The following is a 19,118-nucleotide window of genomic DNA, read 5'->3' as shown; positions in this document are numbered from 1 at the left end:
CATTAACCCACAGCGCCACACCAGGAATCCTCATCTGCATATTGCAGGTTGTTAATGAACCTTTCTCCAGTACTGATGCCATGTTTCTCTTCATATAACCCAGCTTCTCGGATTATGTGCTCATCATACAAAAGATGAATAAGTATGGTGAAAAAAATAGAGCTGTGGTGTACATCTTTCCTGATTTTAAACCATATGGTGTTCCCTTGATCTGTTTGAAACCATTTTAAACCATTTGGTGTTCCCTTGTTCTGTTCTGCCTCTTGGTCTATTTACAGGTTCCTCGTGAGCACAATTAAATGTTCAGGAATACTCATTCACCATAATGCTATCCATAGCTTGTTAATGATCCACACAGTACAAAGCCTTTGTGTAGTCAGTAAAGCACAGGTAAACATCTTTCTGATATTCTCTGCTTTCAGCCAAGATCCATCTGACGTCAGCAATGATATCCCTCATTTCACGTCTTCTTCTGAATCTAGCTTGAACCTCTGGAAGTTCTGTCATGTATGGCTGCAGCTGTTTCTGTAGTACCTTTAGTAAAACTTTACTCACATGGGATATCAATGATACTGTCAGATGATTTTCACGTTCCGTTTGGTAACCTCTCTTTGGAATGGGCACAGATACGGATCTCTTCCAGTCTTCCAAATTTTTAGCATAATGCCACCAATACCGCATCAGTTTACTGAACATTTTCAATTTGTATTCCATTTATTCCGATGCCTTATTCTTTGCCAATGCCTTCAATACACTTTGGACTTCTTCCTTAAAGATCATTGGCTCTTGATCATATACTACCTCTTGAAATGGCTGAACATCAATCTTTTTGACTGTGAGTATTCCTTCCATCTTCCTTTGATGCTTTCTTTATCATTCAGTGTTTTTCCTTCAATACTGCAAGTCGTGGCTTGATTTTTTTTTTTTTTTTCTCTTCCTGAGTTCGAGAAATGCTGAGCGTGTTCTTCCCTTCGGTTTTTCTAACTCTAGGTCTTTGCACATTTCATTATATTTGACTCTGTCTTCTCGAGCTGACCTTTGAAATTTTCTGTTCAGCTCTTAAATCTCTTCACTTCTTCCACTTCCTTTCGCATCTTTATGCTGGAGAGCAAGTTTCAGAGTCTTTTCTGACCTCTTTTTTGGTCTTTTCCTTCTTTCTTGTCTTCTTAGTGACCTCTTGCTATCTTGCTCTATGATGTTCTTGATGTTATCCCAAAACTCTTCTGGTCTTCATTCGTTAGTGTCTAGTGTATCACATCTGTTCTTTAGAACAGGAATGGACCATGCAATCTTAACCAGAGAAGCAGCGACACCAGAGATGGAGGCAGGGGTGATGTCATGGAGTGATAGAACAGCTAAGGACTCTAGCTCTAGACTCAGGGAAGGAGAAAGGCTGAGTGCTGGTGGGCAGGAGGCTGGTTTGCAAAATTTAAAATATAACTGTTGGTTGTTTTAATGATTGTATATATTCCTGCGTGGTTTTTGTGTTGATCAAGGGAGAAAAGGGAGGGACTAGAGGCAAATACTGTTGGTTGATGGTGAATGAAAGGGGTTGTAATCATTGCAACGAAGCAAAGTATGATTGGTTAAGTGCAAAACAGACTCTCTGCAATGTAAACTATCATTTAATTCATAATAAGAGCTTTAAAAAAATATTTGTGTTTTTGCCTATTGCCTAGCTTACCTGCACAATAATACATTCTCCACAATAAATTTATGCATACTTAAAAAAAAAACAAAACTGTTCTTCCAGTGATCTCTAAATTTAGGTGGGATCTATTCAAGTTCATATTTTGGTTCTTGTGGACTTGTTTTAGTTTTCTTGAGTTTCAGACTGTACTTGCATATGAGCAATTGATGATGTGTTCCAGAGTCTGCCCCTAGCCTTGTTTGAGGGTATGATATGGAGCTTCTCCACCATTTCTTTCCATAGATGTAGTCAGTTTGATTTCTGTGTGTTCCATCTGGTAAGGTCCATGTGTATAGTCGTCTCTTATGTTGTTTACAAATGGAATTTGCAATGAGGAAGTCATTGGTCTTGCAAAATTCTATCATGCCATCTCCAGTATTGTTTTTATCACCAAGGCCATATTTTCCAACTACTGATCCTTCCTCTTTGTTTCCAACCTTTGCATTCCAATCACCAGTAATGATCAATACATCTTGATTGCAAGTTTGATCAATTTCAGACTGAGGAAGTTGGGGGAGAATTCTTAAATTTTATCATGACTGGCTTTAGTGGTTGGTGTGCAAATTTGAATAATAGGGGTATTAACAGGTATTTCTTGTAGTTTATTGATAGTATCCTATCACAGACAGCATTGCACCTCATGACAGTTCTTGATATGTTCTTTTTAATGATGAATGCAACACCATTCCTCTTCGATTTGTCATTCCCGGCATAGTAAACCATGTGATTGTCAGATTCAAAATGACCAACACCAGTCCATTTTTGTTCACTAATGCCTAGGATATCCTTGCTTATGCGTTCCATTTCATGGGCAATTTCTAATTTTCCTAGATTCATATTTCATGCATTCCATGTTCCGATTGTTAATGGATATTTGCAGCTGTTTCTTTTCATTTTGAGTTGTGTCCCATCATCAAATGAAGGTCCCGAGGACTTTACTCCCAAAGGCTTTACTCCATTCACATCATCATGGTCAACTCTACACCAAGGAGGCAGCTCTTCTCCAGTTGCATTTTGTAATGCCTACCAACCTGAGGGGCTCATCTTCTGGCACTGTATCTGACAATATTCTAGTGCTCTTGATCAAGTTTCAGTATTCAATATTCTGGTGCTAGCAGTGTTACACTGCTATTCATAAGGTTTTCAGTGAGTAAATATTCAGAAGTACTCCATCTCTCCTTTTTCCTAGTCTGTCTTCATCTGGAAACTCAGCTGAAACCTGTCCACCTTGGGTGACCCTGCTGTTATTTAAAATACCCTTAGCATAGCTTCCAGAATCACAGCAACACATAAGCCATCACAGAATGACAAACTGATAGATGAGTGATGGTACTATGATCTTGGTAGCTTTAAAAATTTTTTACCAATATGATAGGTTAAAAATGTGACATCTTAACTGTTATTTTCATTTTCATTTCTTTCTGAAGGAGGTTGAGCATATACGAGGGGCCTTCAAAAAGTTCATGGAAAATGGAATAAAAAAATAATGGAATTTTCCCATAAACTTCTTAAAGCCCCTCCTGTAAAATGCTGTTTGGTGTAACTAATGACTCCACATTGGAGAATCATTTTTCAACGTTCTTTCTTTGAGCGTGTTGTTGAGACTGCCTTTGGAGGGTCTTTGCTTTTGGGCAGTTCTAATTTTGGTATTCATTCAGGTAATCAGACCCAGAATGTAAATAATAGTACAATCTGATGTTACTTAATTAAACATTTTAATATCATTAAGCTGTGATAAATTTTTACCACCTTTTATGCAAAATATCTAATTATCTATATTCATATACTTAATTTCTTTCCTGTGTTTGTGATGTTCTTTTTTATTTTCTGTTTTCTCTTTCCTACCCTAATTCTCCTTAGTACAAGATAAGGAAGCTGCTTCTCAAGAAGTTGTTTCTGAATGTGATAAAGATCATATAATGTCTTCTGTATCAGGTGTGGTTCTTTGTTTTGTGAGTCAGCATTGTTGACTAAGCATCAGGCGTCACCATGGCTGGCTCCATGAAATAAACAATACAACCGATTAAATGATCATTTAAGTGTTCTAACTTTCCATTTTTACTTCTTTTTCTTTGGTTATCATGTTTTAAATTCAAGCTTTGCTATCAAGTTCCCAGTACTCAATATGACAATATGACAATATGTTATATTTTGCATATTAAATTAAATTTAAAAAGTAATACTTCATTAAAAACAAAATGCAGGAAGTATAATTAAGAGCCCTAGGACAAAAAGCACAGAGTTAAGCCATCTACTGACCTTAGTAGCATTGTATTTCATTTTACTTTTGAATAGGAAGAAATTAAGTGACTTTTGTAAAATTTAGATGTTAAAACATTTTAAGTGCTAAGATTTAGCTGTGGTCTCTGAATGTAACAAAAAACCAACAACACTGAATTGTGAATTATATCTCAATAAATCTCTTAGTAAAAAGTGTTGAAAGTGAAATAAATTTAGTTTGGGGCTGATTTCTTAAATAAAGTAGATGACATGATTTAAAACATCTGAAAGAAAATAGGAAGTCATGCCATTTGCTTGATATACTTTAAATGCTTTATTGTTCTTATAAATTACTCCTACAGAAAAAGCAATACTCATATGCAATCTGAATTCAGTTATGACTTACTCTAGAGTAAATTGTCATTACAATGGAATTAGAATAGAATTTATTTTAATTTATTTAAACCTGTGAAGCTTCTACTTAGATTTTCTAGAACTACATTTTCAGTTTTTTGCTTCTAACTTATCCTTATAAAGTTAATGACCTAGATGCATGTACATGCAATGTATTCCTGGTTTTTCTTTTCTCAATTTTCAGAACATGAATTGATGAGTGTTCCTCAGCTGATGACTCCAGATGTATACCTAAACATCAAGTTTCCCACTGAAATATCAGAGAAACCTTCATCACCTTCCACTGAAGCCAATTTGGTTTGTATTTAATAGAGAAGTTCTAATTATATAAAGGAGTCTTGGTGAGGCGCTATCTGGTAAGCACTGGACTGCTAATTTCATGGTTAGCAGTTCAGACCCACTGTCTACTCTCAGAAACCCCATACAGGTTGCTATGAGTCAGAATCTACTAGTTGGCACACAACAACAACAGCAATCTGAAAAGACTTCAAAAAGTTTGTGGAAAAATTGAATTAAAAGATAATGTAATTTTTACATGAATTTTTTGAAGCCCCTCATACATTTCTGCCAATATTTTATGATCATCTGGACAGTACTCAGTTTTATAGATGAATTGAGACTAAAAATCTAATCTATATAGTTTGGTAGCTCAAAAACTTAAGAATTATGCCCCCGAATAATATCATCTGAGACTGTAACAGTTGTTCCTGGAGCTTTCCCTAAGTCAGACACTAGAATCCTGAGAATTAAACTTTTTATTTTCAGCAGAGTGAACACACAGAGTTAAAAGAATGTAACACTCTCTGATATTTTATGCTTTGGCTCAGGGTAAACACACTTACATAGATGTGATTGACATTGAAGCTGATGATCTGCAGGAATTACCTGTGAGAGAAGAGCCTCGGGATGATGTTCCCAAACAGCAAAGTGATCACCTAGCAGTCCCGTCTTCTGCCGAGTTACACAACACGGCAGCTTTGGTGGTTGATGCTGCTCCCCCACACAGCAGTAGGAGTCCAGGTAGTAGTTTCCTACTGGTTTAATAAATTGTTATCCCTACTCAGATCTTTTAGCTGTCCTCTAATAAAGCAATCCACTGTGCTTTTGGATGGTTTATATTCAAATTCAAAAACGTTCAGTGAATCTTTTGATAACTTTCTTTTGAAATTTAAAATCAACCTTTCTATTCCTTTCATATTCTTGATAGAATCTTCCAATCCTGATATGGATATATTTTTTAAACCTGTAAAAGTGTCTCCAACCAGTGTGACTGTAAGAAGCTGGAGAGCAGATATTGCAGAAATGAAGGAGCCTAGTGTCATCTCACCTGTACCACGAGGAGTACAGCAGTACAAAGGTGAGTGGCCAGGAGTCAGAGCAACTCGTCCTCCCCAAATTACACTGAAACATGAAATCAGAAAAAGACTTAATTACATTGCTTAGCTGTACCACATTTTATTTCTGTATTCACCTGTTGATGGCCACTTGGGTTATGTGTACCTTTTGGATACCGGACTTGGGGCAAGTGGGTAAGTGAGATAGATTTCTGTTTATAAAGCTGGAACCTGTGGATGGTTTCAAGAAGACTACGTAACTATTGATGCATATGTTTTCTCTTAATGGAAATGCAAGTATTCTGGGACCTTTGGATATTTTGCAAGAAGACTACAGATTTACTGATGAATATGTTGTTTTTTTTTCAGTGAATAGAAACTCAAATATTTGTGGGAGTTCATGAATGTTTGGAGTTAAAGAATTATATTGCAAAAGGTAGAGAATACCACATAGAAGTGGTGTGGCACTGTAGGATAAGCATTGGACTGCGAATCACAGGGCTGGTAGTTCAAACTCACCTGCTGTTCATTGGAAACTCTATACAAGGATCACCATAAGTCGGAACTGATTGACAGTACTAAAAACAACAGCACTTAGAATATACACAGACATAGACATAAACCCACATAAAGTAACAGCCAACATGGGGACGAGCTTTTAGTGTGTGAAATTGTTCTTAGAGTCCAAATTGTTTTAAAAAGTAATAAAAATATAAGGGTATCTTTTGATGAAGTATGTTTTTGTAGCAGGGGAAAAAGTAACATTCAGACTACTTGTATATGGTGCTAAGTTGTAATAACATTATGATGCAGTTTTATCTCACAACAAAGATAACTCAAAAATCAAGAGGCTGGGATACATTTTCTAAATATATTAAATCATTGAAAGAAAAGTTATGTTGGATTAAAATGAGATTTAAAAAATGGCATTATCAGTGTCTACTTGTTTCTTAATTATAATCCATTTTTATTTTATTTAGATTTAGATCTCCCAAAGCCCAAGTTCCAGTTCAAAGAACAGAGCACGAAGTCAGGAGCTGCAGAGGACTGCCTGCTGTGGAGGCTGCTGCAGGATGAGCCTGACGCTCCTGCCCCAAGTCCGACCACACGCAAACTAGAGCATCTCACGTCTAAGCTCCGGGAAATTGATGAACAGCTGTTGGCAATACAGAACATTGCTGACAACATAGAGCAGGATTTCTCTAAGCACAAAATGGTAGGCTTTCATTCTGCTAAGATAGGCCCTCTTTATTTGTAACTGAATGATCAGATTTATAGTGTGATACAACTTTATATTTTCAAAATAATGAGAAATTTGGTTTATTCAAGCACATTTCTCAGCCTCAGCATTATTGACATTTTGGACAGATAATTCTGTATTGTGGAGTGGTCCTGGGCATTGTAGGAAGTTTAGCAGCATCTGTAACTTTAGCCTACTAGATGCCAGGAGCACATCCAATCATAAAAAACAATGTGTCCTGGTGGGCAAAATCAGCCTAAGTTGAGAAATTCCACCTACAGCTTTTAAGAATTAAAGCCATACTTTTCTACCAAAAAAAAAAAATGTGAATTACAAAATCAGGATGTGTCTTTTAAAGAAACCTCACTTGTAACTGAGTATCATTTTATTCTGAAAGGTTTTTATAACTTTACAAATATTATTGTCATTAAATATGAAATTCTCAGTTTCTTATAAATGTCTTACATAAGGTTACTGGTAGTTACTTACAAGCTTTCTATATTTAAAATGTATTCATAATAAATTATTTTTTATAAACACCATCTTTTTTTTTAACTTTACCAAGAAAAATTCATATAATGAAAACTTTAGATTTTGCATCTCTATTCAAAATGTTACTATCTTATTATAATGCACACTTCAGTACAAAGATTTTGATTTGTTCATTTTCATTGAGAAAACAACTTGCAGGTCTGAAAGGAGACAGCAGAGGGATACTGTGGTTGAGCACTGACTAGGATCCTTAAAGACCTGGGTTCATATCTGTGTTCTGATACCATGAAAGTCATTGACTTTCTCTGGGTCTTGCTCTCTCATTTCTAAAAGAAAACATTTTGTGTGGTTTAGGTTCCTCCTCTTCCTAAAATTGTATGAAACTGTGTACCTGTCTCTTTTTGCCCCCATTTAAACAATGTTGTGGTAAACATATACGTATTTTTTAAATTTGCAATTTCACCCATTTTTATATATACAATTCAGTGGCAATTTTATTCCCCATGTTGTACAACCATTACCACTACTTGTTTCCAAATATGTAACAGAAAATTAGTGTCCTTCAGCAATAAGTCTCTCATCTCCCCCTCCCATTTACTCCTCGTAAACACTGAGCTACTTTGATCTCTAGATATTTGCCTATTCTAGATATTTTCATTTGAGTGTAACATACAATATTTGTCATTTTGTGTCTGACTTATTTTACGTAGCATGATTCCAAGTTCATTAATGTTATAGCATGTCTCAGAACTTCATTTCTCTTTATGGGTGAAGAATAAATTACATAGTATGGGGATACCACATTTTATTCTTGTACTCACCTGTTGATGGACACTTGGATTATGCCTCCTTTTTGGCTATTGTGACTAATGCTGCACTGAAGCCTCACCTTTTTATAGAAGATTAAATCAGGGAAGCTACAAGTCATTTAAAATTTTCTCCTTGTTTTCAGGCCCTACGTTTTAGCTCATGTTGGATTTTAATCCCATTATTTCATTATTATAATGCAAAATTTAAAACCTACATAAAATTGTCTATGATATTTTGAAAATATCATAGTATAAAATTTGTAATAGTTGCTTTCTTGTGTGATTTTTCAACAGGTTGAACCAATTGAATTATCTTCTGTCCGTGAATTTGATACAGTACTGGCTTCAAAAACCATAAGCATTTCTGAAGAAGGTATGTGTATGTGGGCAAAGAAGATTGAAGCCTTGTTTGGATTGATGGAAAGACTAGCATTGCCTTTTGGACTGTGCATAAACATCAGGGAGCCCCTGTCTGACTTTCTCTGGCTTCACAAGGGGTTGTTGTTGATAAAGTGCCGTCGAGTTGGTTCCAACCCATAGCGACCCTTTGTAGGGTTTCCAAGGAATGGCTAGTGAGCTTAAACTGCCAACCTTGCCAGTCATCTGACTTTGCAGTCCAGCACAAAGGAAAATCAAACTCAAAATCAACCCAAGGCCATTTCCTAAGACACAGAGGTTAGACATAGCTCTACCTTGTAAATTTCTTCACCCTATTCTGATACCAGCTGTTCCTCCAGCAGACAGCACTGTCTGCTTCACATCTGGGTTCTATAATCTTTTGAAATGGCCACATAGAACTCACAGACAATACTAACTATTATGTGGTTTAGTAGGGAAGTGAATGGGGTACAATTCAAGATCAAAACAACTCACAATGCAGCAGTTCGTCAGTCAGGAACACCTCTTCTCTGCTATACTGCAGGCAGGCCTCCCTCTCAGCCACGTGGCCCCTCATCTTCTGCCTTGCAGGTGTTACAAAGTTCCTTTAGCCAGTCTGTAAATGCTCAAAGAGCACATTCTGCATGCCAGCTCTCTGCCCGTAAACACTCAGCATTCAGTCCGTTGGCTGTGAAACCCCAACTCCTCTGTCTCTTCAGGATGCGTACTCTGTAGTTATTGCAGATAGGAATCTCATGCTTACAGCTTTTATTTAAGGATAATCCTGGAATTTTCTGTTCTTGCTTCTGAGATGGTGCTACTGAAACCTAGCAGGATGGAAAAAGTAACTTGCCCTGGCATTAGAGCCCTGCACACCCTATTTGCATGGTACCACCCAATCATTTGGCAGGAATTAAGAGGACTTTTGATAGAAAAGCCATACCTATAAATTCACAGTACCTAAAACTGCCATAACTAGGAATGGTTTTCATATGTAAACAGCAGGTCTCAGCTTCAATTTTTTTTTTTTTGTAATATTTTTAGATTTTTTTTGTGTTGTGTTTCCCCTCCCTTTGGGTGTGTTCTTTTTCTTAGTCTTTTACAATAATGGTCTCATGCAGTATTTCTCCTTTTGTGACTGACTAATTTCACTCAGCATAATGTCCTCAAGGTTCATCCATGTTATGTGATGGCTTGCAGCTTCCTTGTTGTTCTTCAAGGTAGCATAGTATTCCATTGTGTACATATGTACCACAGTTTGTTTATCCATTCTTCAATTGATGGGCATTTTGGTTGTCTCCATTTTTTTGCTATTATAAATAGTGCTGCTGTGAACATTGGTGTGCATATATCTACTCGTGTTATGACTCGTATTTCTTGTGGGTAAATACCAAGTAGAGGAATTGCTGGGTCATACGGTATTTCTATTTCCAATCTTCTGAGGAAGCGTCATATTGCTTTCCAGAGTGGTTGGACCATTTTGACGTCCTACCAGCAATGCAGGAGGGTTCCAGTCTTTCCGCATCCTCGCCAGCATTTGTTGTCCTCTGCTTTTTTGATCTTTGCTGTTATTGCTGGTGTGAGATGATATCTCGTTTTGATTTGTATCTCTCTTATAGCTAGTGATTGTGAACATTTCTTCATATGTTTGTTGACTGCTCAGTTTCAAATTTTTATGAGTATTTTTGTGATAACACATGTTATTAGTTCTCATATTAAGGCCACACAGAGTCACTGTACCAGAAAGTAATGGTTGGTTTGCATGGGCTAAATGGGACAGAGGTAAATAGTGATGCATGCTCAACCTTGGAACAACAGAGCTCTGTGATACAAAGATCAAGGCATACTTTGAAGAGGGGAAATAGTACTAAGGTGCTTGACTGTCTTATGTATATGGGTTTCTTTTGCCTACTATTATAAAATAGACACTTGAGTTGGATAGAAAGGAATGTTGGGAAACATGATTACAGAAAGTTTGTAAGCCCGTCTTCTGCCTATAAGTGACTGTAATACCTAAAAGGGGTTCTAGAACTTGCCCAGTGAAATTGGCCTCTTGTGGAGGCTTTGTGGAGTATAGGACCTTAGGTGGAATCCTGAGTCCCATGCAGATCCTTCTGAGGTGGGACATTCCCACTAGAAAGAACAAGTCTAGCCTGGAACAGCTAGAGTGACAGAAGATACATGTTCAAAGAAAGATCATCAGGAAAACCCAAAACAAAAATGTCAGCATGACTGGCTACTACAAGAATAAGCAAGCTGTTCGCCAGAAAGCCCTCAAGGCAAGTAATCAGGTTCCTTCAGGACAAACCCATCTCTAAGACTGAAACTCAAAAGGAACACATGAGCAGGCATGTAACCTTGCAGATGACCACATTGGTCTACTGGAGAGTAAAAGAGGGGGAAAGGCAGCAATGAAGAAATGGGCTGAGTTAAACCATGTTCCATAGACTCCCATTGACCTGGAGATGAGAGAGAGAAGAGGACGGGCTGGTTGGTCCAAAGTGTGATGAGACCTGGGTACACCTGAGCCCATGGACAAGGACATAGCCACAGAGGGCTAGAGCTGAGAATGAAGCATCCAGCTAGTATGGAGTGAGAGGAGGCACACAAGAATGCCCAAAGTTGCAGATAGTACCTACTTGCCCTAGCCTCGATTGCTTGATAATCAGAACTTGACTAGAGGAAGATTAAAAAAAAAAAAAGAACAAAACAATTTTTGAGAAAGGAAACATGGGTAAATTGCTACAATTTACCTATACTCATGGAGGTAATAGCTCTAAATAACAACAGAGAGGGAAGGTGTCTTCACATGAAGTATCAATGCTATCCCCTCTGTACACAAGGGTAGATAGAGATGGGCAGCTTAGATATTGGCTACCTAAAATGAGGGGGTGATAAAGGGTTGAAGTGACTGGCTTACAAGGTTAATACTCAAGGGGGAGTTTAATCTAAGAGTGTGTGGGGGAAGAAAGAGTCGCCACTGAATAGTTTTCATCTTGTCTAGATGAGTCTGGTTAAGAGAGACAAGGACAAGATTTTTATGATTCAATAGTGAGTAATTGTTATCACGACTAATTGCAACTGTCACAATTGTAAAGGTAGAAGTTTGTAACAAAAATAGGGGAGTAGTTAATCTTACAGTCCAAAAACAAAGGACCCTAGGACCATCAAGGGAGAAGAGCCGAAGTGGAATGAGAGATGTTATCCAGAGAAGCAGCAACACCAGAGATGGAGACAGAGGTGGGAACATGGAGAGAGGGAGCAGCTGAGGACTCTAGATTCATGGGAAGAGAGGCTCTAAGACTGGTGGCCAGGAGACAGACTTGCAAGAATGTGCCATTTGGTGGTGTAAGTTATTATATATACCTGAGTGTTGTTTTTTTTTTTAAAAAAAGCTAAAGTGAATAGAGAGCAATACTGTTAACTGATGGTACATGGAAGGGATTATAATCATTGTAATGAAATAAGGTGTATGATTTCTTGAATGTAAAACTGATGATCTGCCCTGTAAACTTTCACTCAATCTATAATAAAAATCTTAAAAAAAAAAAAAGAAGGAATGGTTGATGATCAGCCATTTCAAGAGATAGCATATTAACAAGAGCCAATGATACCAAGGTGTACTGGAAAGCATTGGCAAAGAACAAGGCACCAGGAATTGATGGAATACCAACTGAATTCTTACAACAAACTGATGCAGCATTGGAGGCACCTACTCATTCATCTATGCCAAGAAATTTGAAAGTCAGCTTACCTGACCAACTGACTGGAAGAGATCCATATTGGTGCCCATTCCAGAGAGGTGACACAACGGAATGTGGAACTCATCAGACAACATCATTAATATCGCATGCAAGTAAAATTTTGCTACAGATAATACAAAAATGACTGCAACCATACATTGATAAGGAACTTCCAGAGGTTCACACAGGATTCAGAAGAGGATATGGAACGAGGCTGAAAGCAGAGAATACCAGAAAGATGTTTACCTGTGTTTTATTGACTATGCAAAGGCTTTCAATTGTGTGAACCTTGACACGCTGTGGACAGCATTGTGGAAAATGAGCATTCTAGAATGCATAATTATGCTCATGAGGAACCTGTACAACAACTGAGGAACCTGTTTGAACAGCTACCAAGAAAGAGGGTAACAAGGGAACACTGAATGGTTTAAAATCAGGAAGGGTGTGTGCCAGAGTTGTAGCCTTTCACTGTTCTTATTCTGTCTACGCTGAGCAAATAATCCCTGAATCTAGGTTGTTGTTGTTTTTGTCAGGTGCCATCGAGTCGGAACCGACTCATAGCGACCCCATGCACAGCAGAACGAAACAATGTCCTATCCTGGGCCAACCTCACTACCGCTGCCACACTTGAGTCCATCAATGATGCCACCTGGCTGATCCATCTCGTTAGAGGTCTTCCTCTTTTTCTCTGACCCTCCACCTTACCCAGCATGACATCTTTCTCCAATGATTGTTTCCTCCGGACAATATGTCCAAAGTATGAGAGACGAAGCTTAGCCATCCTGGCCTCCAAGGAGCACTCTGTCTGCACTTCTTCCAAAACAGATCTGTTGGTTCTTTTGGCAACCCATGGCACTTTCAGTATTCTCCTCCAACACCACAACTCAAAGGCATCAATTCTTCTACGATCTTCCTTATTTACATGAAGAAAAATGTGGCATCAGTATTGGAGGAAGATTCAGTAACGACTTGTGATATGCAGATACAGCCTTTCTGGCCGAAAGTGAAGAGGACTTAAAATACTTAATTGATGAAGATCAAAGACCACAGCCTTGGTATGGGTTGAACTTCAAAGTAAGGAAACAAAAATTTTTCACCACTGGACCATTAAACAACAGCCATATAAATGAAGATGAGATTGAAGTTATTAAAGACTTCATTTGGTCAGATCTGGAAACAGCAGTCCAGAAATTAAATGACGTATTGCATTAGGCAAATCTAATGCACAAGACCTCTTTAAAGTGTTGAAGAGCAAAGATGTCAGTTTGAGGACTAAGGTGTACCTGACTCAACCCATGGTATTTTCATTAACCTTGTATGCATGTGAAAGTTGGAAAGTGAATAACGAAAACCATACAAGAATTTATGCATTTGAGTTGTGTTTTTGGTGGAGAATATTAAAAGGATCATGGACTGCCAAAAGAACAAACCAGCCTGTGTTGGAAGAAATATAGCCAGAGTGCTCCTGTATAGGTTTTCATAGGATGTAAATATTTACAGGAGCAGAAAGCCTCATCTTTCTCCTGTGGAGAAACTTGTTAGATTCAAACTACTGACCTTGCAGTTAGCAGCCTGACCTGTAATCCAGTATGCTACCAGGGCTGACAATATTCTGGTGCTATTCATAATGTTTCTATATTTAATATTTTGATATGACAGTGTTACACTACTATTTTAGGCTGGGTTTTCTATAGAAGCAAAACCAGTGAAAAATAAATAAATAAATATACATCAAAGTTTATTATCAAGGAAGTATCTTAAAATTGCACAGTACCAGGTTCTCAGTGGAAGAGAAAGAGTGAGCCTGTCTCAGGTGTCTATTACATTGGGAGCAGGCCACACCCCAAGGAAGCCTTCCTTTAATTGATTGGCTGCTCATAATCACTCATCAGAGAGTTAACTATGTCTGTGTTAGGTTCATTACCATAAGAATAAAAGCATCTCAACTGCTAAACCTCTGGAAATCTGGATAGTCAAGTTGACACAGAACCCTAACCATTACAGTCCACCCTTGGCAACTTGAAACCTATAAACTATATGCATAATCACTAAAGAAAATGATAAAGTCATACTTGTGCCAAACATGATGTAACTAAAACACATACAACTGAAAAGGCAGTGGCACCATTTTCATCTTATATGTCAAAAATTAAGAAAGCAAAAATATTTAATGCACACATGTAAAACAAAACAAAAGATACATATTCATTTAAATGTCCTAAGGGCACATTCTGTAAGCCAGCCTGCTGCCTGTAGGTGTGCAGCCTTATTCAGTCCATGGGCCTGGAGTCTTAACTGCTCTGTCTTTCCATGCCACTGTCTTGCCACCATCTTTGGTACGGCAACTTTCCAGGCAGAGCTCCTACACTCTACTCATGCTCTCCTTAATGATGGTCCTGGGATCATCTGTTCCTGAAATGAAAGATAACTACTGCTCCCTTTTAGTTACACATCTTCTACAATTATAGTTCTGATAATCACAATTAATCTTACTAACAGTTATGCACAATTGAAATCATAGAATCCTATCAGCATCATCCCCCACCCCCTTTCACCAGACCCATCTGAAAAAGAATACTAGTCAGTGGGGGTTCTTCTTTGTCTCTTCATTCTAAAACTAAGGATACCCATGAAAGCTCAGAAGCCAGCCATGTCATGCCTTTATAGGTCCCCTCATTTTGACAGCCAGTGTCTAAATTGTCTGTCCCTATCAACCCAGTACACTGAGGAGACAAGCATGTTCCTCTTTCTTTCTAGTTTCTCAGGAAGCTCAGCTGAAACTTGTCTACTGTGGGCAACCATGATGATATTTAAAATATACCCATGGTATAGCTTCCAGCACCACAACAACATGTAAGTGACTACAGTATGACAGACTGACAGACAAGTGGTCAAGTCAGAGCAGAAATAAATCAAAAACAGAAATCAGAAGTATCTATGAAAACAGAAGTTAGTTATTTGAAAAGATCAAAAAAACTTATAGAGTTTTAGCTACCCTGACAAGAGAAAAACTGAAAATAACCAAAATGGAAAAGGTGACATTAGAACCACCTGATAGAAAGAGAATTATGACAGAGTGTTTTGACCACTGTATGGCAAAAAAAAGATAACTTAGGTGAAGTAGACAAATTCTTAGACGCACATAACTTACCCAAACTGACTTGAGAAAACAAAGTCTCAAGAGAACTCTAATAAGTGAAGAGCTCAAACCAGTGATCACAACCCTCCCAATAGGACAACTCCTGGGCTTGATGGCTTCACTGAGGAGTCCTACCAAACCTTTATTGAAGAGCTGATACCAAGTCTGTTTAAATTCTTCCAAAAGATTAAAAAGGAAGGTGGAACTATTCATCTCTTCATGGATGGAAAAAAAAACAAAACAGTGATGAGAGTTGAAGATGCTTGGAATCAGTTAGTCCATTGGATGAATGGAACATGACTTTGCTGAGACCAGAAGAACGAAATGGTGCCTAGATACCACTACCAGCCGCTCTGAAAGCGTTCACGGTAGAAGGTCCTGATACAGCGGGAGAAAATATGGTACAAGAATCAATTATAAAAAGAGACTGGACCTACTGGACAGGAAGAGACTAAAGGAACCTGAGACTGTGGCCCTCTACTACCCTTCAGGTCTAGAAAGGAACTTACCCTCATGGTCCAATTTTCAGTCAAGCAGTAGACAATAGATAGGGGGAACAAACTCACCATGTAATAGACAGTCATTCAAGATCAAAAGGGCCACAGTTTCCTAAGGACAAAGTTGAGACGGGATGGGATGGTGGCTGAAATGGAACTAGGAACCATGGGGAGAAAGTGGAATAACTGTTGTTGAATGGTAAGGATTGCAGTAATTATTCAAAGGGTATGATTTGTTGCATGTAAAACTGATATTCTTGTCTGTAAATCTTCACTCAATTCACAGTAAAAAGTAAAACAAAAAACATATATGGATATGGGAAAAGAAAGATATTCCGTAATTTATTCTATGAAGCAAACATTTGTTGTTGTTAGGTGGCATCGAGTCGGTACCGACTCATAGCGACCCTATGCACAGCAGAATGAAACACTGCCCAGTCCTGGGCCAACCTCACTATTGTTGCCATTCTTGAGTCCATTGATGCTGCCACTTTGCCAATCCATCTCGCTGAGGGTCTTCCTCTTTTTCTCTGACCCTCCACCTTACCAAACATGATATCCTTCTCCAGAGACTGGTTCCTCCTGACAATATGTCTGAAGTATGAGAGATGAAGTTTGGCCAATAATGTTATTCATATCAGAGAAAGACACACAACAAAAATATAATGATGGGCCAATATCTCCTATGAATATATATGCAAATGTCTTTAACAAAATACTATCAAGCAGACTCCAGTTGCACCATGACCAAGTTGGATTTATTCCAGAAATACAGAGATGGTTCAACATTAGAAAATATATTTACTTAATGTACCACATCACTAGAACAAAGGAAAAGACCCACATGATCATCTCTGTGGATGTAGAAAAAGCATTTGATAAAATCAAGTGTCCTTTCTTGACAAAAATCCTAAAATAGGTTGACATAGAGAAATTCCTCAATATGATTCAAGGAATATAGTGAAAAGCTAACCAACAGCCAGCATTACAGATTAAACACAATTCCCATCAAAATTCTAAGCCTTCTTTACAGAATAGAAAAACCATCCTTCAACTTAATGTGGAAAGACAAGAGACTCTGAACAGCCAAAACAGTACTGAAAAAAGAACAAAGTCGGAGAACTCATACTTCCTGATTTCAAAGCCTACCATTATAGCTACTGCAATCAAAACAGCCTGGCACTGGTATAACAATAGACCAATGGAACGGAATTGAGAAACTAGAAATAAACCTACGTGTCAACGGTCAGCTGATTGTTGACAATGGGGAAATAAGAGTCTTTTCAATCATGGTGCTGGAAAAATTGGATTTCCACCTGCAGAAAATGAAACAGCATCTTTACTTCATCTCTTATACAAAAACAGATTAAGGTTCAAAATGTGCAGACGAAAACCATAAAATTCGTACAAGAACAATCAAGGGCAACCTTTTCAATTGTGGCTTTCAACAATGGATTGTCTAGTAACCAAAAGAGAAATAAAAGGGACCTCATAAAAATGTTAAACTTTGTTCCCTAAAATTTTGCATGTCTTCTGTGGTGAACCGTCTATACTGTCACTGGGTAATTGATCTTTTTGTTGTCAAAGTTTTATAAATATCTTGGTTATTAGATTCTTGTCAGATATATGGCTTCCTGATATATTCTACCAATAGATGTTGTTGTTGTTAAGTGCCGTCGAGTCGGTTCCGACCCATAGCGACCCTGTACAGGGTTTCCAAGGGTGTAAATCTTTACGGGAGTAGAAAGCCTCATCTTTCTCCCGCAGAGCGGCTGGTAGTTTCGAACCGCTGACCTTAAGGTTCGCAGCCTGATTCGTAACCACTACGCTACCTAGCTTGTCTTTTTATTATTTTGGTATTTAGAGGACTGCCGAGCACATGAAAAGAAGCTCAGTATCATTAGCCATCATAGACGTGCAAACAAAACCACAATGAGATACCATTGCACTCCCACTTTGATGGCTAAGATTTTAAAAAAGTAAATGATGGTGAGAATGTGGGGGAAATGGAATATTTACTGTTGCTGGTGGGGATACAAATTAGGACAGCTGTTGGAAAAACAATGTGATTTCTCAAAAAAAAAAACCATAGAACTACCATATGACCCAACAGTTCTACTCCTAGATGTAGTTATATCTAACTAAAGACTTGAAAGAGACTCAAAAAGAGACTTACATACCAATATTCATTACAGCACTATTCACAGTAGCCAAAAGGTGGAAAGAGCCTAAATGCCCATCAGTAGATGGATAGATTTGTATGTAAAATGTGGTATGTACATACAATGGAATATTACTCAGCTTGTAGGAGACATGTTTTGATAAATAATAAATGTGAACTGATTATTTTGATGGTTTAGAAAAAGATTATCTGTGCTTTATTCAAAGAGATAAAATCTGATCATAGAGTGGACACTTTGCCACCATGATGCCGTAGCTTGAAGTAAAGGATATTGCAATTGAAAGAAATACAAAGAACAGAAGAACACATTAAATGACACCAGAAAAACTCATTTAGAAAAACACCATCTCTGGAAAACTCTTTGGGACAAATAATGCTGGTTTCTTCACTAAATAATTACCCCAAACCAAACTCGTTGCCATCAAGTCAATTCTGACTCATAGTGACCCAATACAATAGGACAGAGTAAAACTATCCTGTAGGATTTTCAAGACATTTTTCCCATGAAGCAGCTTGTTGTGGCTAGGTGCCATTGAGTTGGTACCGACTCTTAGCTACCCTATGCACAGCACAATGAAACACTGCCCGGTCCTGTGCCAACTCACAGTTGTCGTTACGTTTGAGCCCATTGCTGCTGCTGCCACTGTGCCAATCCATCTTGTTGGTGGTCTTTCTCTTTTTCGATGACCCTCTACTTGTATTATGGGAACATTTAAATTTTAATTTTAACTTCCATATTACATTGATAGATTATATAGTAGAAAACCATCAGAATACGCTGCTAACTTCTAATATATCTGTCATGTCTAGAAATGTTAACTAATTGATATATATTTTCTTTCTAAGTTTTTATTGTGAATTGAGAGAAAGTTTACAGGGCAGATCATCAGTTCTACATTCAACAAATTATACACTTTGTTTCATTACAAGGGTTATAATCCCCTCCATGTATCATCAGTTAACAGTATTTCTCTTTATTT

General features: G+C 37.8%; 1 protein-coding gene across 1 annotated transcript in view; it reads left to right on the top strand.

Moving 5' to 3' along the window:
• LOC102811747 (chromosome unknown open reading frame, human C5orf42) overlaps positions 1-19,118 on the top strand; it is a 190,709-nt gene that overhangs the window by 139,557 nt on the left and 32,034 nt on the right. Inside the window, 4 exon segments of the mRNA XM_006876934.1 lie at positions 4,509-4,621; positions 5,203-5,344; positions 6,645-6,903; positions 8,493-8,572. Coding sequence (XP_006876996.1) covers positions 4,509-4,621; positions 5,203-5,344; positions 6,645-6,903; positions 8,493-8,572 — 594 coding nt within the window.

Source organism: Chrysochloris asiatica, unplaced genomic scaffold, assembly GCF_000296735.1.
Source record: "Chrysochloris asiatica unplaced genomic scaffold, ChrAsi1.0 scaffold00430, whole genome shotgun sequence".
Lineage (NCBI taxonomy): Eukaryota > Metazoa > Chordata > Mammalia > Afrosoricida > Chrysochloridae > Chrysochloris > Chrysochloris asiatica.
Note: the sequence above shows the minus strand (reverse complement) of the source record. Positions and strands in the feature narration are given on the sequence as shown.